This window comes from Miniopterus schreibersii (assembly GCF_964146895.1).
Source record: "Miniopterus schreibersii genome assembly, chromosome: 14".
NCBI lineage: Eukaryota > Metazoa > Chordata > Mammalia > Chiroptera > Miniopteridae > Miniopterus > Miniopterus schreibersii.
Genome location: NC_138114.1, coordinates 10,054,987 through 10,080,925, shown reverse-complemented (window position 1 = coordinate 10,080,925; position 25,939 = coordinate 10,054,987). Strand labels below are relative to the sequence as shown.

At 39.3% G+C, this 25,939-nt stretch overlaps 1 protein-coding gene across 2 annotated transcripts in view; it reads left to right on the top strand.

Moving 5' to 3' along the window:
• Positions 1-25,939, top strand: part of NRG3 (neuregulin 3) — a gene marked incomplete at its 5' end in the record, with an annotated part of 953,079 nt that overhangs the window by 918,836 nt on the left and 8,304 nt on the right. For both annotated transcript variants that reach the window (XM_081158127.1, XM_081158126.1), the window contains one exon: positions 22,702-22,829. In XM_081158127.1, the coding sequence (XP_081014253.1) occupies positions 22,702-22,829 (128 nt within the window). The remainder of the gene's footprint in view (positions 1-22,701; positions 22,830-25,939) is intronic.

Here is a 25,939-nt window from a genome sequence, read left to right as displayed (position 1 = left end):
TGCTTCACAGTGAGGTTGTGTTTAACTTGTAACCATGGCTTTGCATAGAGAGCAGGCTTTTGCTGATGATTTCTAATGAGTATTACCCCACCACCCTAAAACCAATGCAGTGATGGAGGGCTTCCGTTACTTAGCAAATGGACCTGTCAGAGATACACAAAGTCAGCCCTTAGTTCAAATATTAAAGAAAAACTGTAATCAGTAATATACTATTGCATTATAGGAGAGGGTCCAGTGTGAACTGAACTCAACTCCAGTTTGTACAGAGGTGACTGGGTGTTTTAAAGAAAGAATGAGAGAATGGGGTAGGGGGAACAATGGGGGCTTAATAGAATCAGGTGTGTCCACCTAAGAAATGTTTAAACCTGTAGAGAATTTTTATGAGTTTATTTGAGCCAAACTGACCATAGCTACCAGGGAAGCAATATCTCAAGAGATTGAGAAAACGCTCCAGGGAATGGCAGTTTTGCACCTTGTTTTATACATTACAATCAAAAGAGGAGTAGTAAAGGGGTTACATTAAATCCATTGGTGATAGATTAGCAGGGGCTGGAGAATGCAAAGCAGGAAATCTCTGGGATTAGATAAAAAAGTAAAACAAATAGACCCATATTTCTTTTACATCTGTGGGTATAGGATAGTCAACAATTAACACAATAACAATAACAATGAGAGGATTTGTAGCCTCTGCTCTGGTGCAGTGAGGAGCGGGGTGAGGGGGGGAAGAAATTACCCTGACATCCCAAAAGTATGTTATCTTACATGCAAAACTATAACAAACAAGCTCAGTTAGAGCAAAGATTGACCTTTGTCAGGGAAGATACCGGCCTAGGACATGACTGCCCACCAGGACTCGTTTTTGGTTAGAAAGTTAATTTCAGGCCATCGTATGTGGTTGCTTTAGGTCTCTGAGTTTGTAAGGCTGCCATGCAGGCCTCCCTCCCCGCCCCCCCAGGTTGTCAGGGTTAGTATGTGGCCCCTTTCATCTACAAGTGAGTGAAAAATTACAGAGCTGATCAGTGTAATGCAATCAAGCCAACACTTAGTGTCTACGAGCTGACAGTTATTGAGTTTAGGATTATAGACTTCCACAGAGAATGGGGACAGAGGCACTATCCTTCCTACTGATTACATTTCAAAGAAATGTCTTCCAGGTCCTTGCGAGACACCCCTGAGTTGTAGGAGATGCATATACACCTCAGAGGGACAAAGGGAGTTTACAGTTGGAAGCCCTTTTTAGGAAATGATCTGGAAAAGGGAGATCAAGGGTCCATGCTCAAGTGTTGGTTAGAACAAAGAGTACATTCTTTTGGAGGCTTTGAGGGACTTGTTTGTTTTCAGGCAGGCCCTTTAAGTGGGCCCAAGGTCATCCTAGGGGTACAGTCTTGAGCTCCCAGAAACTATGTTAGAGTTTGCTCATCTTTTAGTGTGGCTGTGGTGGGTGAGTAGATGAAATCATTTGTACTGAGAATCAATCTGCAGTTTTTGTAAACCAAAGTTGAGGTCTTGTGGAAAGAAGGCTCAGAGGAGCCTGTGTAAAGTCTGGTCAAGCCCTGGCCGCTGTGGCTCAGTTTTTTGGAGCTTCGTCCTGTGCACCATGGGTCTCGGGTTTGATTCCTGGTCAGGGCACACACCCAGGTTGCAGGTTTGATCCCCGGTTGGGACCCGTACGGGAGGCAACCAATCGATGTATCTCTCTCACATCAATGCTTCTTTTGCTTGCTCTCTCTCCCTCCCTCCCTCTCTAAAATCAATTTTTAAAAAATTAAAGTTTGCTCAAAAAGAGCGTCTTTGCCAGTCCCTGTGCATTTTACAGGGTTGCAGCAGAAAACACACTTTTTTCTTTTTCTCTTTCACTAAATACATGATCAATAGCATTTTCTGTCTGATCTATAATCTCCACAAACTCATTCAGGAGATAGCATCAAGGTCCACAAAGTGGCCACTTCACAATTTTTTTGTGCTTTCCCTCCTAGTAGACATTTACATTCTTTCCCATTGTTTACTATGAAAACAACATTAAAGTAAACTTTGTTCCTGTGCTCCTCCCACCCTTCCTTTGATTGGATTTATTAGGATTAAAATAACAAGAAAGAAATTACTAACTGTAAGGATTCCAGTACTTGAAAGACCTTTGGGTATAGATAATTTTACTTCATTTCTCTTTCCCCCCCTTCTTTCTCCAGACTTCCCCTCCCAACATGACATTTTGTATGTTTACACAGGGCAGCAGAGGGTGGGCCCACTGGATCATTCCCACAGAGACCCCAATAAGATATGGGGAAGCGTCTTTTTATACTCACCCCATTTTTTAATAAAGAAGGTGTGTATATAGGACATTTTGTCTCTGAGTTGTGATGTGGTCAGCTCAGATAGCACATTTCAAGAGATCATCAGTCCACAGGCCTACACAGAACTTGAGATCAGGCAGAGAATAGATATGAGGATGGCTTTTAAGGACCCTGAAGAAAGAAAGTGCATTGAAGATACAACACATGCCACTGTGGGAGCTAAAAACTATATTTTTATCCCACCTTCTACCCTCTTCTAGCTAGTCTAATAATTCAAACATCATACATCAGATTAACAGGGAAAAAATCAAATTTTAATATGTGCCTATGGGGAATTTGCATAAGCCTCAAAATTCCAAAGACAGTGAAGCACAATTAGGTATATATGTCATTTTAGAAAAAAGAGAGAGGGTCGGAACAGGGTCTTCGACTTAAAAGCAAAAGTGAGTGATTTGTAGGTAGCTGAGGAAGAGCAGAGCACACATGGCTGGCAAGTTCTTCCTGGGGCAGTACTAGAAGCAATGGGGTACAGAGCATGATTTGGCAACCAAGCCCCTGCTGGGAGCTTTCTTATCTAGCATATTGATTTAAATTAGGCTAAAGTAAATATAGTAAGATTTCTGGAACAGGTCTTTCCATCTGAACCTCTTGGGCAGGAAAGGGGGAGGGTCAAATGTTCTTTCTGAGTCCTTTCTTAACAACCAGCTTAAAATCAATACCGCAGTTTTTGGGTGGCAAAATGTTGGTCCCCTTCACAGGTGCAGCATTCTATGCATTGCCAGCTTGGGCTCAAGGGACTGCATGAGCAGGTCCCTCTACCAGACTAACCTGGGATGAACAAGTTGTTTTCCCAAAGATGCTCATTAGTTTCAGCACTAGAAAGCAACGTGGGTCACTACTACCTTTGTTATCCCCCTTTCAGCATTTATTTTACTAATTTTACAGGAGAAAACAGTACATATATTTTTAATTTATGTTTCACCTATATTAGAGAGTAGAGTATAAAATCTGTTATGTTATAAGAGAAAATAGTAATGAAGAATACATTTCAAAGGGAACTGAAAATTTTAAGAACATTCACTTTCCTTCAATACCATGCTTAAGAAATAAAAGAAATATATAGGGGATCTGTGCAGTTGGAGGCCAAGTAGCACAAGTAGTCTTCGGGAAAGCAGTAATATGATACATAGCTAAGAATTCCTGTATACATATTAAAATGCAAATGTATTGAAGAAAATTTGGGAAAGCAGTTTTCTTTTGTAGGTCTATATTTTTTTCTCCTGACAAGAACTATGAGGAGAGGAGATTTTAAGATGGTTGCAGAGTAGGTGAAAGCTACACACACCTGCTCCCAGCCCTTAATTGGACTTACAGCTAAATTATAGATCAATCAACCTGAATAACCAACTGAAGACTGGATGAACTGAAATATTATAACCAAGGATTTATAGAGGAATCCACATAGAGACTGGTAAGAAGGCCAGATGCACAGAAGATGAAAAGCTGGAAGGATATTGCAGCTGCAAAACTTTTTACTCCCAGGATCATGGGGTATGAACCCCACATAGGGATCCCCAAATCAGAGCAACAGAGATGGGAAGAGGAGCCTGCATAGCATCTGGTGGTGAAAATAAGGGGTGATTTAGTCTTCCTGGGAGACCCAGGCACTAATTTCCTAGGGACAAGTACTCCTACTCTTATAGCACTAGCCTGGGTAGTGCACTTTCTCATCTCCTACTGCTGGCAAGGCCTCCCTGCCATACTCAGGTCCTGTGAAGGGAGCTGCTGGCTCTACCAGCAGTGACTGTTGGGGTCCTTTTTTTCCGGAGAGGCTTTTGGAAGAGGCTCAGACAGTGACTAAGCTGTGTGGCTTGGGAAAGAGGGTCAGTCTCCTCCCATCTCAAGTTCACAGCCAGCATCCCTCCCCACCCCTGTTGAATTACTTGGCTGGACTCATACTACTGAGTTCAGTGACACAGAGAGCAAAGAGCTGAGAATTTCAGACCATGTCTCCTGGGGAAGCTTTTGTCTGGGAACCAGATGGGTGGGCCCCGGGGTATGTGGCTACATTGCAGGGGGCAAATCCTATCTCCCATGCCAGCTTAGCCTGTGTTACCCTGGGAAGGGAAAGAAGTGCCTGTCTTCCTCCTACAAGTTTGTGGGCACTACCCATATGGAAGACTGTTTGGATCAGCCCAGCCAAGTCCCAGATACCCTGCCCTGTGGGGCTGAATTCCATAGAGAGAAGGAAGAGCAGCTCAGAGCTAGGACACTCAAAGTGTGAGACCCTTGGAGGCTATTGTGTGGGACCAGGATAAAGTACTTAGCCCCCTCTTGAAGGTTGGGCCAGCATCACCCCAAATGGGAGATTCTTTTGATCTGTCCCCCTAAGCCCAGGGTGGCAGAAGGGATAGCAGTCTACATTCAAACTGTACCTATAGCAGGCCTCTCCAGGGGGAACTAGAGTTGGAGACTCTGACAGAAGTGAGTGGTTTGGCTCTGGAGCACAGGCCACTTTCCCATCATTGAGTGCCTGACTGCATGATCCCCAATGAGAGGACCCATTAGCTCTGCCTTCCCAACCCTGGTTGCTCTGCCCTACCAAACTCACAACCTGTAGAAGGGGCTGTGATTTGTGGCCAGCCTGGGTCCCCTATAGTCTTCCTTCAGAAGTGTCTAGAAGAAGACCAGGCAACATCTGGGGGAGATGGAGTAGCTGACAGGTGGAGTTGGACCTCAGGGAGCCTTGGTCCTTTTACAGTCCAACTCCCAGCTCTAAGCTGGAGGAAACCAACCCTTATACACAAATTGACCCCTCCTATGAATACCTATGTCCAGTAGACACAGCCACAAACAGTGAAGAGCATGGTAGCTTCAGACAGGCAGCCCAGGGCTGGTTATACACAATATCTTATGTCAACCTGTACCTGAACCACAGGCAAGTGAACCCAGAACCAACAGGACCAGTGGTGGGCTTCAGCCCACACCGGAGTTCAACCCAACTAGCCACACAGTGGCACGCCCAAAGGATGATTCTGGTAGGCACCAGACCCTGCTGGGAACAAATCTGCCTTGGTGGCAACCCCTGCACAGCATCTCATGCATGGTGATCAAGGTTTACAATTACAGTTAGCCAACCTGAAGAGTTAATTCCACCCATGAAAAGGCCAACAATATTCAAAACTCAACTATAATAGGAGGATTCAGATAACCCATAAGAAACATTCCTAAGCACAGAGCTAAGGTGATCTGGAAGATTGCACCAGTGAGTCCAGTAAGACACTTTTATCACAAAGCCATCATAACAAGTTTGGTGGAGAGACAAAGAAATATGTCCAAAAAGAAATAACAAGGGAAATTCCTAGAATAAAAAATTAAATAAAGTGGAAGCAACCAAAATACCAGATGTAGAGTATAAAGTAATGGTTATAAGGATGCTTAAGGACCTTAGGTGAAGAATGGATGATCTCAGTGAGAACTTAAACGAAGAGATAGTAAGCATTAAAAATGACATAGAATCTATAAAAAAGAACCAGTAAGAAATGAAGAATGAAGAATATGCTAGAAGGAATCGATAAAACAGGCAAGATAAAACAGATGACTGAATTAGTGATTTAGAGGACAAGATAGCAATAAGCACCCAAGCAGAGCATGAAAAAGAAAAGAGAATTTTTTTAAAAATGAGGAAATTCAAAGAACTTCTGGGTCAACATCAAGTGTAACACCCGCATATAAGGAAACCAGAAGGAGAAGAGAGTGAGCAAGGAATAGAGATCTTGTTTGAAGAAATTATGGCTGAAAACTTCCCTAACCTGGTGAAGGAAAAAGTCACACAAGTTTAGGAAGTACAGAGAGTCTCAACCCAGATGAACCCTAAGATACCCACAATAAGACACATCATGATTAAAATGGTAAAGGGTAAAGGAGAAGAGAGAATCTTAAAGGCAGCAAATAGAGATAGTTACCTACAATAGAGTTCCCAGAAGGCTGTCAGCTGATTTCTCAACAGAAACACTTCAGGCCAGAAGCAAGTGGCATGAAATATTCAAAATGATGAAAAGCAAGGACCTGCAACCAAGACTACTCTATCCAGCAAGGCTATAATTTAAAATTGAAAGCAGAATAAAAAGCCTTCTAGACAAATAAGTAAATAAATAAATAAAGGAATTCATCACCACGAAACCAGTATTACAAGAAATGTTAAAGAGCCTGCTTTAAGAAGAAAAAGAAATAGAGAGAATGAGAACATAAGTATAAAGAAAATAATGGTGATAAAAAGTTCCTACCAATAATAACTTTAAATGTAAATGGATTAAGTACCCCAATCAAAATACATAGGGTTGCTGATTAGATAAGAAAATACGAGCCATATATATGCTGTCTACAAGAAACCCACCTCAAAACAAAAGATACACACAGACTGAAAGTGAAGGGATGGAAAAATATATTCCATGCAAATGGAAACAAACAAAAAAGCTGGAGTAGCAATACTTATATCTGGCAAAATTGACTCCAATACAAAGACTATAAAAGAGACAAAGATAGTCACTACATAATACTAAAGGGACCAATCCAACAAGAGCATATAACCCTTGTAAACATATATGCACCCAATAGAAAACCACATAAATATAAAAGAAAATATTAGTGGATATTAAGGGGGACAGTGACAGCAATACAGTCATTGTAGGGGATTTTAACACTCCACTGACATTAATGGATAGATCTGCCAGAGGAAAAATCAACAAGGCAACAGTGACCTTCAACGACAAACTGGATTGGATGGATTTAGTTGATATTTACAGAACATTTAATTTCAATGCAGAAGAATATACATTCTTCTTAAGTGCACATGGAACATCTTCAAACATACTTAATAGGACATAAAGTAAGTCTTAACAAAGTCAAGAAGATTGAAATCATATCAAGCATCTTCTCAGATCACAATGGTATGAAACAAGAAACCAACTATAGTAAAAAACCTGAAAAACATTCAAACACATGGAGGCTAAATAGCATGTTATTAAACAATAAATGTGTTAACAAGGAGATCAATGAAGAAATAAAGAATTACCTGGAAACAAATGAAAATGAACACACAACAATGGGACACAATGAAACAGTCCTGAGAGGGAAGTCATAGCATTACAGGCCTACCTCAAGAAGCAAGAAAAATCAAGTAAACAATCTAACCCTACACCTAAGAGACCTAGAAAAAGAACAAAAAACAAAGCTCAGAGTAAACAGAAATAAGTAATAATGATCAGAACAGAAATAAATGACATAGAGACTAAAAAACAATACAAAGGATCAATAAAACCAAGAGCTGGTTCTTTGAAAAGATAAACAAGATTGACAAATTTTTAATCAATCTCATCAAGAAAAAAAGAGAGGACCAACATTTTAAAAATCAGAAGTGATAGAGGAAAAGTAACAACTGACAGCACAGAAAAACAAAGGATTGTAATAAAATACTATGAACAACTATATGCCAACAAATTGGAAAAACTGGGTGAATTGTATAAATTCCTAGAAACATGTAATCTTCCAAAACTGAAGCAGGAAGATTCAGAAAACCTGAATAGACTGATTACAACTAATGAAATTGAAACATTAGCCTAAAAACTCCCAGCAAACAAAAATTCTGAACTGGATGGTTTCACAGGTTAATTTTACCAAAAATTCAATGAAAAAATAATATCTACCCTTCTTGAACGATTCCAAAAAGTACAAGATGAGGGAAGACTTCTTTTTATGAGGCCAGCATTATCCTAATTCCAAAACCAGATAAAGACACTACATGGAAAGAAAATTATAAGCCAATATCCCTGATGAACATAGATGCTAAGATCCTCAACAAAATATTAGCAAACTGGATAGAGCAATATATTAAAAGAGCATATACCATGAACAACTGTGATATACCAGGGATGCACAGTTGGTACAATATTCTCAAATAAATAAATGTGATACATCACATAAACAAAATGAAAGATAAAAATCATATGATCATATCAATAAATGCAGAAAAAGCATTTGATAAACTCCAATACCCATTTATGATAAAAACTCTCAGTAAAGTGGAAATAGAGGGATCATACCTCAACATAATAAAGGCCATACATGAAAAACATATAGCCAGCATCATACTCAGTGGGCAAAAACTAAAACCATTTCACTTAAGATCAGGAACAAGACAGGGATGTCCTCTTTCACTATTTGTATTCAACATAGTACTAAAAGTCCTAGACACAACAGTCAGACAAGAAGAAGAAATAAAAGGCATCCGTATTGGAAAGGAGGAAGTAAAACTGTCATTATTCATAGATGACATAATATTGTACATAGAAAACCCTAAAGACTCCACCAAAAAAACTACTAGATCTACTAAATGAATTCAGCAAAATAGCACGATACAAAATTAATATTCAGAAATCAGTGGCATTTTTATACACTAATAATAAGCAATCAGAAAGAGAAATTAAGAAAACAATCACATTTACTATTAGAACAAAAAAAAATAATGTACCTAGGAATAAATTAAGACCTGTACTTGGAAAACTATAGGACATTGAATAAAGAAATAGAGGGTGATACAAATAAGTGGAAGCATACACCATGTTCATGGATTGGAAGAATTAACATCATTAAAATGCCCATACTCCCCAAAGCAATCTATAGATTCAATGCACTTCCTGTTAGAATGCCAATGACATATTTCACAGATCTAGAAAAAATTCCAAAAATCTACATGGAACCAAAAAAGATCCCAAATAGCCTCAGCAATCTTAAGAAAGAAGAATAAAGTTGGAGGTATCACAATACCTCATACCAAGCTATACTACAAATCCATTGTAATTAAAACAGACTAGTACTGGCATAAAAACAGACATATAATTCCATGGAGCAGAAGAGGGAGCCCAGGAATAAACCCACGCCTTTATGGTCAATTAATATCTGACAAAGGAGGCAAGAGCATGCAATAAAGGCAATCTGTTCAATAAATGGTGGTGGGAAAAGTGGACAGGTCCATTTTTAAAAAAATGAAACTAGACCACTAACTTACACCATACACAAGAATAAACTCAAAATGGACAAAAGACTTAAATGTAAGTAGCAAAAATAAATATCCTAGAAGAAAACATAGGCAATAAAATCTCAGACATCTTTTGTAGCAATATTTTTGTTGATATAATTCTGTGGGCAAGGGAAAAAAAGGAAAAAAATAAGCAAGTGAGATTAAATAAAACTAAAAAGCTTTTGTACAGCAAAAGAAACCATCAACAACATGAGAAGGCAATCCACTGTATGGGAGAACATATTTGCCAATGATACATCTGATAAGGGGTTAATTTCCAAAGCATATAAAAAACTCATGCAACTCAACACTGGGAAGACAAATAATCCTATTAAAAAATGGGCAAAGGACCTGAATAGGCACTTTTTCAAAGAAGACAAACAGATGGCCAAGAGACATATGAAAAAATGCTCAATGTCACTAATCATCAGAGAGATGCAAATTAAAACCAGAATGAGATATCACCTCACACCTGACAGAATGGGTATCATCAATAAATCAAGAAACAGTAAGTGCTGGAGAGAAGGTGGAGAAAAGGAAATCGTTGCACACTTTTGGTGGGAAAGCATACCGGTGCGGCCACTGTGGAAAATAATACGGAGTTTCCTCAAAGAATTAAAAATGGAACTGCCCTTTGATCCAATGATTCCACTTCTAGGAATATATCCTAAGAAACCCAAAACACCAATCAGAGAGAACATATGCAACCCTATGTTCATAGCAGCACTATTTACAGTAGCTAAGATCTGGAAACAGCCCAAGTGCCCATCAGTAGATGAGTGGATAAAAAACTGTGGGACATTCACACCATGGAATACTACACAGCTGTAAAGAAGAAGGATCTCGTACCCTCTGAGACAGCATGGAGGCACCAGGAGAGTATTATGTTAAGTAACATAAGCCATTCAGAGAAAGACAAATGTCATATGATCTCACTTATATGTGGAATCAACTGAGCAAAATAAACTGAGGAACAAAATACAGTCAGAAGCATGGATACATGGGAAAGACTGACAGCTGTCAGAGGGAGGGGTTATGAGGAGACTGGAGGAAAGAAGGTGAAGGGGTTAACCAAAATATATATATATATATATGTAACACATAACATGTAAGCATAGAAAACAATGTGGTGATAGCCAGAGGGAGAGGGAGGTGGGGGTTAGGTGGAAGTGGGAGAAGGGGGGTGGGGGAAATGAGGACATAGGTAATAGTGTCAACAATAAAAATAATTAATAAAAAGAGCTATGAGGAAATACCAATGTCAATGATAATAACAAAAAATGATAAAACAGTGATAATAGTAATAGCAAATGGCATGCATTGGTTACATACATAGAATTATGCTAAATAATATAGTTACATTGTCTCATTTAGTCCTAACAAAAATTACTTATTTCCACCCAATCTGTGTAGAAGGAAAATGAAGCTCCGAGCTTAAGTTAACTTCTGTCAGACAGCTAGTGAGTAGCTGAGAGGCAAACCCAAATTCTTGTAACTCAGGGGTATCCAACAGGGGGCAATGTCGCCCCTGGGAACATTTGGCAAAATCTGGAAACACTCTGGGTATTACCACTTGGGAGGGAAGTGCTACAGGCATCAATGAGCAGAGGGCAGAGGTGGTGATAAATCCCCTCCAATGCACAGGATAACCACCCCAACAGAGTGGTGAGCAAGTCCAAAGTCCAAGCCCAAGCTGCAAAATGTGCCCACAGGGAAATTCTGAAAGCCTAGCCTAGAAGATCTACCACCACCCTTCCCAGCGCGAGCATTTACTTCTACTACATGAGGGTGCCGTGTTATCCAGGTCCACTACAATCCTCGGGCGGGCAAACTTCCTACTCTCTCACCATATTTTATCTTGAAGCCCAGGTTAACTACTTGAAATTCTTGGCAAGCTGCAGTGTTTAACGAAGGAGTTATCTGTGTCTGCGATTCCCTTAAGTTCTTTAAATATTCATGGGGAAGGGCTTCACTTTACAGTCATTTAACAAAATGTGGAGCGCCTAGTGCAGAGAAGCCACAGGACAGCCTGGAAACATGTGACCCAGAGGCTGCAGAGCTGGACCTGGCAGTGCCTTAGAAGCGTCTAGTCCTTCAGCATCATTTACAAATGAAATATTTGTGATTCAAAGAGATTCCCTGACCTCATTTACTTGTGTTGTCTGTGTGAGAGAGAGCTGAGGCTAGAATGATAACCTCCAGACCAGTCAAGGGAGAGAACTTTTCAGCCTGGTTCAGAGATCAGAAAAGTAAGTCTTCAAAAGTGAGGTGATTTATATATAACAACTACCTAGTAAGCACTGTGTTAAAGACCAGGATATAATGGTGACAAAAAATGACAATGCCCCTACTTTCAAGAAACTTACTGATTACTGCAGGTCACAGAAATTAGTTAAACAATACCACAATAAATGTGCCAAGGCCTACAGCCTACAATGAAGAACACTATTAGAGCTCATGGAAGGCAGGTCTGGGGGTTAACCTGACAATAGGAACAGCAAAGGACTCTCTGAGAAGAGGGAATAAATAACATGCTCAGTCCCCTGGCTGAATGGACACTTTGTTGAGGCGGGGTGATGGATGGGTGGTAAAGGGTGAGTGGAGAGGAGTGCTTGCTCTGTCTTGCGTCCGGAAAGGGTGTCTAGCTGTGTTATTTTGCTTCAGGGGAAATGTGTTAAAGTTTGACTGCAATCATTATAGCTCTTTCTGCTCTGATACATGATGCCAAAGTTCTCAAAATAGCAACAGTGGCCAAGTTGTTTTGATTACTTGCATTATAGATCTGGATGAAATCATAGTCTAATATAGCCACTCAGTTTCACCATCCTCTCGGCTAATAAGTCAGACTCGAATTAAAGAACTTTTTTTTGTGTGGTAAGAAAAAATCTTTTTTCGATTATGAAAAGGTACAACACTTGCTTTAGCACAATTATAAGATAAAAGACACATTTTTCTGTTCCATTTCAAACTCACCATTAAAGATGCAGAATGATATTGGTTTACCTGTAGCATGAAAGCTCACTGATTTGCTAGAGAATCCACTGTGAAAAGTTAAATTGCATTCAGATGTTTGCAATGAGTGGTTCCAAATGCCACTTTTTAAAGAGTTGGTAAGTAAATACTATAATCTAAAGCACAAATATACATATTGTTTATCCATACGATGTAAATTGTTATTTTTTAATTAAATTTATTAGAATGCTATTGGTCAGTAAGATTATATAGGTTTGAGTGTACAATTCTATGATACATCATCTGTATACTGCATTGTGTGCCCACCATCCAGAGTCAGTTCTTCTGCCACCATATAGTTGACCCCCTTTACCCCCCCCCCACCTTCTCTCTGGTAACCACCGTACTGTTTGTGTCTACAAGTTTTTGTTTGTTTGTTTTTCTTGTTTGTTCATTTGCTGCTTTCATTTTTATATCCCACACATGAGTGAAATCATATAGTTCTTAACTTTTTCTGCCTGACTTATTTCACTTAGCATGATATTCTCAAGATCCATCCATGTTACCACAAATGGCTGTATTTTATCTTTTCTTACGGCTGAGTAGTATTGTATACATGCACCACATCTTCTTTATCCAGTCATCCACTGAAGGACATGCCAGTTGTTTCCATGTCTTGGTCACTGTGAGAACTGCTGCAATGAACATAGGCTTGCTGGGTCGTATGGTAAATTTGTTAAATTTTTGAGGAGACTCCATACTGTCTCCCATAGTGGCTGTCCCAGTTCACATTCCCACCAGCAGTGAATGAGGGTCCCTTTTCTCCACAGCCTCTCCAACACTTGTTATTACTTGTCTTCTTGATAATAGAAACTCAAATGAGTGTGAGGTGGTATCTCATTGTAGTTTTGATTTGCATTTTCCTAATAGCTAGTGAAGTTGAGCATCTCTTTTGACACAGACGCAGAAAAACTGGGAGCATTCAGTGTGCCTATGTTATGTGCCTTTCAGTCAGTTGTGACTCTTGGCAATTTTATGAATGGGGGATGTCCACAGTGCCCTGTCCTCAAAGCCCTGCTCAGCTCCTCTGGACTCATGCCTATGGCTCCTTTTAAGGAGTCAGTCCCTCTCACATTCGGCCTTTCCTCTTTTCCTGCAGTCTTCCATTTCCCCAGCACTATTGTCTTTAGCAGAAAGCCAGACATGTAAAACTGTTTAAAAATTCCCTCCCCGCTCCTGCCTTTATTGCCTGGGGTTCCAGCCCAGGGGATTATCAGCTCTGCCAACATTGCCTTCTAACACAGACATCGCTTTCTTCAACCTCTGACTCCTGCCGCGTGCAAGCTGCAGAGCTCAAAACTACATAGTTGCCTGTTTCCAACCTGTGCCTGCTTCGTCTGGCTGGTCTACTGATTCCAGTCCACCACCAGCGGTGTGTTAGGAGGGAGGCGGGTGATGGTGAAAACAGCAGTGACTGCCCTCGGCACCCAGGGCACCCCCACAAGGCAGGCTGTCAGCGAAGCCAACAGGGAAGAGTGCGGCCCGTGAAGTAACAGTACTGACCAGGGCCCATGGGGGTGTTTAAAAGGAAATCCTTTCAGCTCTTGCTGAACGGGCCCTGAGTGGACTCTGGCACCTCCTCACTTACCATTGAAGTGACCTTATATCAAATGAGGCTTTAACGAAACAGGTTTACACGGAAAGTCAAGACCAGGCGAAGAACACGGAGTCAACTGCTGTACTTGGTAACGGTTTACGGAAATGTTCCCGGCCGGGCAGGACAGCCAGCCGGCCGGGCCTTCAGCGTCCCTGAAGACAGTATCTGACGGGTAACGCTGAGCTCTGCCCAGGGATGGGGCTGCGTACATTGTGGAAGGAACCGTGCGTAATAAATGCTTTTAGCATAGAGCATAACGTGTAGTTTTCATTGAGTGGGTTATACACCTTGAGGGCCTATAACCAGCTAGTCAGGAAAACGATGGGAGGCTAAATTCAGCCTTCAGTGTCTAAATTCTTTTTTTTTTCTTTTTTGGTGTGTATCTTTTGCTTTTAAAAAAAATACTTTATTGTTTTATTTTTTTAAGTAGACTTTATTGTTTAGGTCAGTTTTAGATTTACAGAAAGCTTGTAAAGATAACAGAAAAGTTCCCCTATATGCTGTACTCAGTTTCTCCTGTTATTAGGATTGTACATTAATGTGCAATTAACGAACCCACATGGATGCGTAGTTATTCATTCGAATCCGCGGTTTACTCACATGCCCTTGGTTTTTACCTATTGCTGCTTCTGTCTCAGGAGCCCATCCAGGACACCACATACACTTAGTTGTCATGTCTCCTTAGGCTCCTCTCGGCTGTCACCTTTTGTCTGATTTTTGGTGTTTTTATGACCTTGACTGTTTTTAGGAGCACCAGTCAACTATTTTGTTAGAATGGTCCTCTGTTGGAAGTAGTTTGACATTTTTCTCATGACTAGAATGAGGCTGCGGGGTTTGAGGAGAAAGACAGTAGAAGTCAAGTACCACTTTTATCACATATCAAAAGTGCACCCTCTAGATATGATTTATCACCATTGATGACTATCTTTGCCCTCTCTCTGAGGTAGTACTTGTCAGGTGTCTCCACTGTGACATGCCCTTTCCTCTCTTCCTTTCTACAGAGTTCCCTTTGGGAGGAAGTGACTGTGCGTAGCCCGCATTCAATGAGTGGGGCCTTGTGCTCCCCCTTTGGGAGGGCGGAGTATGTACCTAAGTTATTCAGAATTCCACTGCAAAGAGATTGTCTCGTCTTCCTAATTTATTTATTTATTCCATCATTTATTTAAGAGTATGAACTCACGGATAGCTATTTTATACTTTGAGTTATAATCCAATAGTTAAATGCTACTTTATTTATTTACAAATGTCTGATGACATTTTTTCAGCTTTGGCCGTTGATAGACTTTTCAATTGGCCCCTGTGTTATTGTGATACAACTGGTCAATGTAGGGTTTTTTAATTTGTTTTGTTTTGTTTCTTTGACCATGTCTTTGTGTCGAGGTTCTCTTAGCAGACAGATCAAATACAGCCTTATATGTATTACTTTTGCAGCTAGTCTTATAGATTCCACTCATGATTCCACTCATTTTCAAAATTACCCAGGACAGCAGTCCCCTGAGTCCCACCTCCCACTGATGTTCTTTCATACCTTTGATTTTATTTTAAATATATTTTATTGATTTCAGAGAGAGGAAGGGAGAAGAAGAGAGAGAGAAACATCAGTGACGAGTCATTGATCGACTGCCTCCTGCATGCTGCCCTCTGGGGATCGTGCTCACAACTCAGGCATGTGCCCTGACCAGGAATCAAACCCCGATCTCCTGGATCATCTCCTTGGCCCACCGCTGAGCCAAGGCCGGCCAGGAGTCTTTCATATATTTTAATATTGTTAGTTTCTCTTGGAAGAATTTGCATTCCTTCCTGGGATCTCCAGAACTCCTTAATAATACTTATTTTGTTAATAGATACATTTCTTTAATACATAAAGGACTATTAAGTTTACTATTATTCTTTGAATGAATTGTGATCATTTGTGTCTTTCAAGAAATTGGTCCATTTCAACTAATTTATCAGGTTTGAGGGCATAGAGTTATTCATATGTTCCCCTTTGAACTTTTTTATGTCCACGAGAGAAGTAATGATGGCCCCTCTTTCTAATATTGGTAATCTTTCTTTTTCTTTCTGGGTCAGTCTTACTAGGGATTTATCAATATTATTGATGATCTTAAAGAATCAGTGTTGCTTTTGCTTATTTTCTGTTTTCAACTTTATTAATTTTTTCTCAAAAGTTTATTATTTCTCCTCTTCTGTTTGGTTTAGGTTTAAATCACTCTTTTTTTGCTAGTTCCCTAAGGTGGAAATTGAAATGATTGATTTTAGATATTTCTAAAATTTAGATATTTCTTTATTTCAAATACAAGAATTTAATGTTTTAAACTTATCTCTAATCAGTGCTTTCATTACCTCCCACAAATTTTGATAAGTTGTATTTTCATTTTCATTTAGTTAAAAATGTTTTAAAATTTATCTTGAGACTTTTTCTTTGATCTTTCTGTTATTTACATGTATGTTGTTTAACCTCCAAATAGGTTTGAATTTTCCAACTACTTTTTTGTTATTGATTTCTAGTTTAATTTTAGTGTAGTATGAGAATATATTTATACGTTTTCTATTTTTTAAACTTCTTAAGGTGTGTTTTATGACCAAGGATATATTTTAACTTAATGAACGTTCCCAATGCGTCTGAGAAGAATGTGTCCTCTGCTGTTTCGGAAGGAGTATTTTAAGAACAGCAATTTAATCTAGTTGATTGAACATAATGTTCAAATGAATTATATCATTAATGATTTTCTGCCTGTTGAATCTGTCAGTTACTCACAGATGGGTGTTGAGCTCTCCAAGTACAACAGTGGCTATGTCTATATTTACTTGCGGTTGTATCAGTTATTGCCTGATGTATTTTGATGCTCTGTTAGGCACATAACTATTAAGAACTGTTTTATCTCCTTGAGGAACTGGTTCCTTTGCCATTAGGTAAATGATACTTTTATCTCTCTTCATCCTTAATACATTTTTTCCCTTGTCCTAGAGTCTGCTTAATCTGAAATTAATATACCTACTTCAGCTTTCTAATAGGATGATATCACTTTTTCTGCTCTGTTACTGTCATCCTGTCTTTGTCTTTCTATGTAAAGTGGGGTTTTTTGTAGACAACATATGGTTGGATTTTGTTTATTTCATCTATATGGAAAATATGTTTAATTGATACTTAAAGTGACTATTGGCGTAGTTCAGTTAATATCTGCCATATTTATCATTGTAATTCGTAATTATTTGTACTTGACCTTTGTTTCTCTTGATCTCTTTTATTTCTTCCTTTCCTGGTTTTAATTATTGGATATGATTGCATTTTGTCTCCTCTCCCAGCACTTCAAAGTTACCTCTTTTTAGAATCTTTTAGTCGTCACCGAAGAGTTTGCAAATACACATTCACAACTAATCTAACTCCACTTTTAGTAACCCTTGACCACTTCATTGTAGTGCAGGTATTTTATAACAGAGAGTTCCCAGTTCCACTCTCCTGTTCGTTACAAAGTCATTAATTTGCATAGGTATTATATCCACAACTTACTATTACTTTGAATGAATGTTTTATTATTTAGTCTGTTAATAATAAGAAAAATTAAATATTTTAATTTACCTTTATTTATTACTTCTCTGACATTTTCTTTATGTAAATCTGAGTTTCTGACCTATATCATTTTGTTTCTCCCAAGGAACTTCTCTTAATTTTTTTTTGCAGGATAAGCCTGCTGGTGATGAATTTCCTTAGTTTTTGTTTGAGAAAGTCTTTATTTCTCCTTTATTTTTAAGGGATAGTTTCATTAGAGATATTTTTTTAGGTTGGTATCTTTTGTTCTTTTAACACTTTACTGCACTCTTCTCTCTTCTTGTTTGTATGACTTATTAGAAGTTCACTGTATTTCTTAATCTTTTTCTTCTACAGACAAGGTTTATATATTTTTTTACTCCCCCCTAGCATTTTATTTTATTTTTGTGTTGTGTTTTGCTTTGTTTTAGTATAGTTTGAATATGATATTCTGTGGTATAGATTTTTTGATGTTTATCCTTCGTGGTGTTTGATGATCTGTGAGCTTTCTGTACCTGTTAATAATTTCAGAAAGTTATAGTCATTATTACTTCAAACACTTTTCCTGTTCCATTTGTTTTTATTTCTCCTTCAGGTATTCCAATTATGGATATGTTATACCATTTGAAATTGTCCACAGTTCTTAAATATTATATTCTGTTGTTCTTTTTTTCCTTTTATTTTTGCATTTAGTTTTTGCTCTGTATTTCATTTCAGGAAGTTTCTACTGACTTATATTCAAGGTCACCGCTTCTTTCTTTGGTTGTGTTCAGTCTAATGATGGGCCTATCACGTGCATTCATCATTTATGTTACAGTGTTTTTGATTTCTAGCATTTACTTTAAATATTTCTTAGAGTTTTCTTTCTTCTACTTAAAGTGCCCATCTGTTCTTGTGTGCTGTCCACTTTGCCCTTTAGAGCCTTAGCATATTGATCATGTTTGTTTAATTTAACTGCCTGATCACCCCAACATATTTGTGGTGTCTGTGGCAGGTTCTGGTAAGTATCTTGTCTCTTCAGACTTCATTTTTCTTGTCTTTTGGTATGCCTTATAATTTTTTTCTTAAAAAGTAGACATGATATATTATTAGGTAATAGACAGTGAGGTACATAGACCATTACTGTGCCATTCTATGTTAATATGGCTTATGGCTGGGTTTAATGTTTGCTGTAACTGTAGATGCCAAGGGCTTTAACACCTTCTGGTATTGTTTTGTTTTGTTTTGTTTCTGCTATCTATTTGTGTGTCTTTAGGTTTCCCTAAGAACTCCTTCTTAAATAGAGCTGTCATCTATTGTTATAGTGGAGCCTTGTTTCTGCGGTGCTAAGGAGTGGTGGAGGGGAATCACCTATGACTTTATGGTTATATTTCACTCTGTCAGTGAGACTATATTCCTGGGCTATGACCTTCACAAGAGTTTCCTCACTGTTCACCTTTTAACCAGGGAAATGCTCCTTTCCCATGTAAGATAAGGCGCTGGTAAAATCTCTTTTCACTGTAAAGTAGGCAACGGTAATGAAGAACATTCTGCATGCACTTCATGGTGGTTACTTTCCCCCTTCCCTTGTCAGAGACATGAGATGATTTTTTAAATTGTTTTTTGTGAGAATCTGTTGTGGGTCTGGAGGTAAAACCCATGAAAGTGTAGGAACCCTTTCTAAGATTGCAGCCCTCAGATGATTTTTACTATCGCTGTAGCTCACTCACAGAGTCCAACAACTTATTAAAATGATGACTATGTATTCCAACCAACTTATGGATCTGGTAGATTCTGCTACAGGTGAGCTCATCTTGACTGTGATTCTCTGTATGCATTCATCTGTCCAAATTTTAGAGTAATGTTATTTCCTTAACCTCAAATATCTGATGGATATAAGAATAGTCATTGATTTTCTGTTCGTTCAATCTTTTTCTTATTGTAAGGACAGGAATGACAATTTCCGAGCCTTTATTTGTGAGAGCTGAGAACTGGAAACTATCTTTAAGTTCATTTGAACCAACATGTATAGAATATTAGTTTGAAGGGTTGCCAGAGTATGAGGGTGTTTTTAGTGCTCCCACATGTTTCAACTAATTCCAGGCAGGGATAAAAGCAATTTAAACTTGAATCTCAGGTTAAATGCAGCCACTGACATGAAAATAATTCTTTTAAAGGCTGTGAGGAAAAGGGACAACATTCAAAAAATAAATTATAGAAACAAATTTTTGTTAATGGATCAAAATAGTACAATTGAAAGCAGCTGCATAATATAACAACAATCCCAAGCTTTTGAAAGAAAACATTTTGAGCACAATATCTAGTATAAACCTTACGAATAATCAGATCCAGCAAGAGGTTGATTCTGTTAGAAACGTTCATCCAGCATTTTGAACAAGGCCCTCAAGCTCTCAGGATCGAAAGTCTTATTCGGAGCAGAAGCTCTGAACTCATGGGCCTAAAGCTGAATTAGGCTTTTTGACACATTGGTGTGTTTGTTTGTTTGTTAAATAAATGGCTTGCTGACTGTGAATGATTTGGTGATTTCCTTAGAAAATCTGGCTGCTCCCGAAGCTCTTGGCGGTTGTTGCCCCTGAGCGCCCTCTGCAGGAGCAGAGCAGAGGCTCACCACCTCCCTGCCAGGCATCCAAGTTTGTCTTCTAAATCTAGTCATTAGAAGTTAAGAAAAAAACAAATAAACAAACAAGCAAAACCTTAGTGGGCCTTTTATGGAACCTGGACATCAGATGGAAATTCAGGATATTGGTTACATTTCAGTAACATGTACATTCAGTTCACTTTTTCCATGGGTGGCTTGCAACAGACAACTTGAATTAGTTGATAAAGAAGCACACGTGAAGGTATTCCTGTCATTTTTTGGATGTTTGTAATTTGGGGTTGTTGGAGACAACTACCTTTTCCAAATTATCTTCATATCTTCTTTCTGAAAAAATTGATTCCATTTTTCAAAAAGCCTGATCAGCTTCTATAAATCCATTTTGTAGAATTCAGATTTAAGTTAAAGACACGGTCATCACTGCTGCTATGTGGAAGTACTTTAAGGAAAAGCATTTTCCCTACTCTTCATAACCTACACCCACTGATACACTTTTCCTCCAGGATAACAATTAGTTAATAGTTTATTTTACTTTTTTTAAAATCTGCATTCTGTGTGGTTGCATGGGGAACACATACAGACACAAAATATATGTATATGTACGTATAAAATCTATATACAGGGTGTCCCAAAAAAGTGTATACACACTTAACAGCTGATAGCTCAATTGATGTTTCTTTCTTTTCAGATTGAACCCATTGGAATTAATAATTATTCAAAGTGTGTATACATTTTTCAGGACACTCTGTATATGTATCCACAAAGCTAAATGTATATGTATATACACACATACGTACTTATAATATATGTATACCTGTTTTCTGCATTGTCTTTATTTACACAAATGGTTCATATTATGCACACTTTTTTGTACCTTGATGTTATGTTTTTGAATGGCAGTGTAGTAATCCTTTGTGGAAATTTTTATTGTCTCCAATTGTTTCTTTTGTGCTTGTTTTTCTGTTTGTTATTAAAAATTGTACTGCTGCCCGGCCGGGCGTGGCTCAGCGGTTGAGCGTCAGCCTAGGATCCAGGCGATCGGGGTTCGATTCCCGGTCAGGGCACAGGCCCGGGTTGCGGGCTCCATCCCCGGTCGGGGGCGTGCAGGAGGCAGCCGATCAATGACTCTCATCATTGATGTTTCTCTCTCTCTCTCCCCCTCTCCTTTCCTCTCTCTGAAATCAATAAAGATATATTAAAATAAATAAATAAATAAAAAATAAATAAATAAATAAATAAATAAATAAATAAAATTGTACTGCTGACATATTCTGGTGATTATATCATTTTGAACTTTGATAATTATATTAATGATGGAAATTTTTAGATGTAGTCTTCTGAATCAAAGAGTATGTATATTTAAAATTTTCGAACACGTTGTCAATATTTACCCCCAACAAATTAGCACCATTTCTACTTTTCCCAAATTTTTGTCTTTATATTCTTAAAATTCATTTTTCTCTATTCTTATTTTCATTTCTTTACATTGAGTGTGTACACCTTCTCATTTGCATATTGCATATCTGTATTTTTCTGTAATTCTTGTTCATTCATTGAATAGGAATATCTAAATTTCAAAATCTGTACTTTGGTTAGTATTCTAAAAATGTCATTTCTCAGGAGAGTTTTACTTTTGTTTTCTTAAATATGTTTTTATTGGTTTCAGAGAGAGAAAGGGAGAGGGAGAGGGAGAGATAGAAACATCAATGATGAGAGAGTCATTGATCGGCTGCCTCCTGCACGCCCCCGACTGGGGAACGTGCCGGAAACCCGAGTATGTGTCCTGACTGGAAATCAAACCATGACCTCCTGGTTCATAGGCCAGTGCTCAACTGCTGAGCCACATTGGCCAGGATCAGGAGAGTTTTTATCTGGTTTCTAGGAGAGAAACCTTCTGTCATTGGTGCTTGTTCAAAGGCCAGTATCCTGAGAGTACTGACTTTGCAACTGCCTGGGTGAGATGCCATGTGATACATTGAAGCAAAATTTTTCTTAATGTGTCATTTCTGTAGGTTCTATTTAGGCTCTTGTGGCTTATGAGGTATTATAGTCAAAGGTGTAACCAAGAGTTAATAACTATAAAGAGTGAAATGCTCACAAACTTCTCTTTTTAGACACAGTAAGTAACTGGTAACAGATTGAAAGAGGGAAACAGGGAGAGTGGTGGACAGATACACTGAATCAATGTCTTCCACAGTTTTGAGAATATTCTGAGTTTCCTTCAGTCAGCATTTATTGAATTCCTATTATGAGTAGTCAGTTACTAATTAATTTTTTTAAATGTACATTGAATAAAGCATACTTGTGTTTTTTGGGCTATGCCCTGGGTGTGGACTGAAATGAAAAGACAAAGGATTCAAAATTGAAGGACTCTTTGAATAAACCTTATCTAATCCCAGAGTTTGGGGCTAAGATGGGGAGAGCACACTCAGTGTGTGAGAAATGGGATGCAAATGATCTCTATCACCCGCCTGACTGGGAGGTCAGTGGAATGTTACTGGTAAATTCCATAACTTTTCAATACCCATTTGTAGTATTGTAGGCTTTCCTCTCATCGCTTACCCTCCGGCTCAACTTTGTGCATGTGATTTCCCACAGTACTCAAAGGCGGAAAGGCATCCTGTGACTGCACTGGAGAAAATGATGGAGTCAAGCTTTGCTGGCCCCCAGTCATTCCCAGAGGTCCCTTCTCCTGACAGAGGAAGCCAGTCTGTCAGGCATCACAGGTACAGGTAGCTAATCATGGTGGGAATGGGTACATTCACACCATGTATGACCCTGGGCAACACATGCTAAGACATGGCAACACTGTTGAGGAGAGATGAATGCTCTTGCTTCCCCTGTGCTCCACGGAGTGGAGGCTCAGCCGCTCTCAGCAGGTAAACCAAAGACACAGCAGGCTGCAGGGCCCCTCTGCAAGACCTGAGGGAACTATTAACGACCCCATCAAAGCCGCAGACACAGACCAGTGAATGAAACAATCGCAATCTGAAAAAATATTAAAAACTCGCTATTTTTCTAGTCTGCCTGACTAATTCTTCCCTGGGCAAACTGATGTGACACCCTCCATGTCTTGCAACATGATCTCACACACAGAAAACTTTCAAGGGGGAAGAACCCTGGCAAATCTTCTCCTCGATCTGTAAGATCTATTATCAGTGGGATGGCCCTCTTACAAGCTCACCATAGAAATTAGCTCTTTTGGGCGGGGGAGAGAGAGCAAAAATAAAGTTGTCTTACACATTGTATTGCATTCTGAGGCTGAAAGACTTCATCTGCTAGTCACACACTGTGTTTTATACCTAAGGGACCTCCGTAAGTCTTTGTTCTAAAATGAGTGCCAATGTTTGGGAGAAGTGCTGAAACATATGTTTATGCCATTTAAATGTGTGGTCTTTGTAGATGTTGTCCCAAGATTCAAGCCTCCTTTTCTTAGTAAGAAGTATAGTATTTTAAAATTTTAAAACATTATGAAGACATAAAAATTTGTAAAAAGGAAAATATGAAAAAAATCACAGTTGCTCCCAGTAATGAAAGGTAAATATTGGTTTTTACATATCTGCAGTGCTTTGAAAACCACCATGACAGAAGCATGCATTGTACAAGGAAACCGTCTTCTCCCTGGCTTCTCAATGGGTCCAAAAAGGATCTTGATGCTGACACATTTACTATGAGGCTTTCTGTCACTCTACATGTGTAGAGATTGAGACACTAAGGATTTGCTGGTTTTTAAAAGGTGATTCAGATATTTTCAGCTCAGGATTGAAATATGTTTAGCTATTGGATAATTGCTTTAGTTATTAACTACAAGTTTTGATTTATATCCGTTGAGGCATTTGCAGATATTTCCCTGTGAAAAAATCATTTTAGTTCACTGGAGCTAATAGAAGTTCTTTAATTAGGGAAATAAGTCCCAAATTACCAGCCTTTTAGAAGATGGATATTTCCTCCAAAATAGTATTTTTCCCTGCTGATTATAACACATGTTAAAGTGGCATTGCACCCAGTTAAGTAAAATAATTAAGTATAATATTATTCTAGCACTATATTATGCCATAAATGTTTTAAAATTGAGATAAAGAAGAATTATAGCTTTTAATGTTCTTGAGCTGCAATTATCCTTCTCTTACTCCTTACCTATTGATACCCTGCCTCCTAAACTTGGCCTCTACTGTGATTTCTAGGAAATAAGGACACCTGTTTAAGTGCCCTTCCTCTTCGTTTGGTTCAGTGACATTGCAATATTTGTTGGCATACATCGTGTCCTGATAGATAGGCAAGGGGTGATTTATAAAGTGCCTCTAAAACTTCGTAAATTGCAGTTTTCTATAGCAGAGCTTTGTTTTGTAAAACGTGCAGGAGACTTGAATGTCTTCATGACTGACAGCCTGGTCGCTGATTTACGGCCGACGAACTGCTCACGGCTCCCTGAATGCCCCTGGGCTGCCAGGCGGGAAGAGCTGATTGGTCAGCAGGGGTAGAGCTGGTGCTGAAGACGGGTCACCAGGCCACACTGGGAGACTTGGCCGTTGTGACAGTGTGGCTGGCTATGAAGAGTTAATTTAATTCTGTGCACCGCAAATATGACATATTTGGACAATCATTTATGAAACAAAGCTATTTATTCAAAGCACTGTTTCTTTTTTTAGTAAAAAAAAGTTCTTCCTTTTTAAAGAAGTATGTTACGTGGTGTGGCACTTATTGCATTCTCTTTTGGCAATATAAAGTAATTTACACCCAGCACGCATGTAGGTATTTTTTAATAGTGAAATAAGTTCCTGGTTTTCAGTGATGAGTGGGAGCCTTTGCGTTGCCATCTGTGGGAGCGGCATGAGGGGAACGCACTGTGCTGAGCACCTGCTGCGCCCAAAGCGTTGCGCCAGATGCTTCGCCCCCTCTATCGCTTTAACCCCCAGCCAGCCTTTGGGAAGACCTAAGCGTGCCCCTGGCACCTCTACTTTGCACCTCTGCCCACGCCCAGTCTTCCCCTTTCTCTGCCTTGCTCTGTGCGCTAGGAGCTCAGCAGGCTCCCTTGTCCTCTGCTTCTGTTGCTTCAACGTGAGGCGCCTGCAAGAGGTGGAAGCGGCTGTGGGTGGGCGAGGTCCCAGTGCTTCCGCCCCCTCCCTGCCGGGCTGCCGCAGTTATGTCCATTTTCCTGGGCCAAAGTGCCCGCCAAGTGGCCCTCTCCTTACAACCCCCTTTTCTGTCCATTCTGGTAACGCCCCCCCCTTCCCTTCATTTACAGGGACAGTAACAGCTTCCAGTTGTCACCAGCCCTGACAGACAGTAGTCTCCTATGTTGCCTTTTTTTCCCCCTCAAACATTGAACACACCTTTGCAAATAACAAAATTTCCCCCAAATGAGCCAATTTAGAGTGCCCTCTATTTTCCTCCAGGACTCTGACTGGTACCAGTACCTCCCCCAGTCTCACACTGCTAATAATGCACAGGCCGGGGGTGCACACCCAGGCACAGGTCATCTCAGCACCCAAGCCTGGGTACCCTCAGGCTCCGTAACTGCCACTGGATGGTGATGAAGCTGGAAGGGAGGGAAATAAGTGAGCTATCGCAAAGCTTCTTAAACGTGTTGGGTTAGTGACCTTACTATTAGGCATTTGGAGATTCAATAGACAAGAAATATTATGAGAAAGAATTAAGTTGTAGCATTGGTGCCAGGTAGGATCTGGTGTTGGCACTAACTCAGGAAGTCAGTATTGGCTTGAGGAGTATGAAGCTTGATCAGTCATCTCGGCTGTCAAACCCTCACCTTGCATAATATTTGAGACAGTGTTTTGTATTTATTAAGTAGAAATAACAGCAATATTCATGCAGGGAA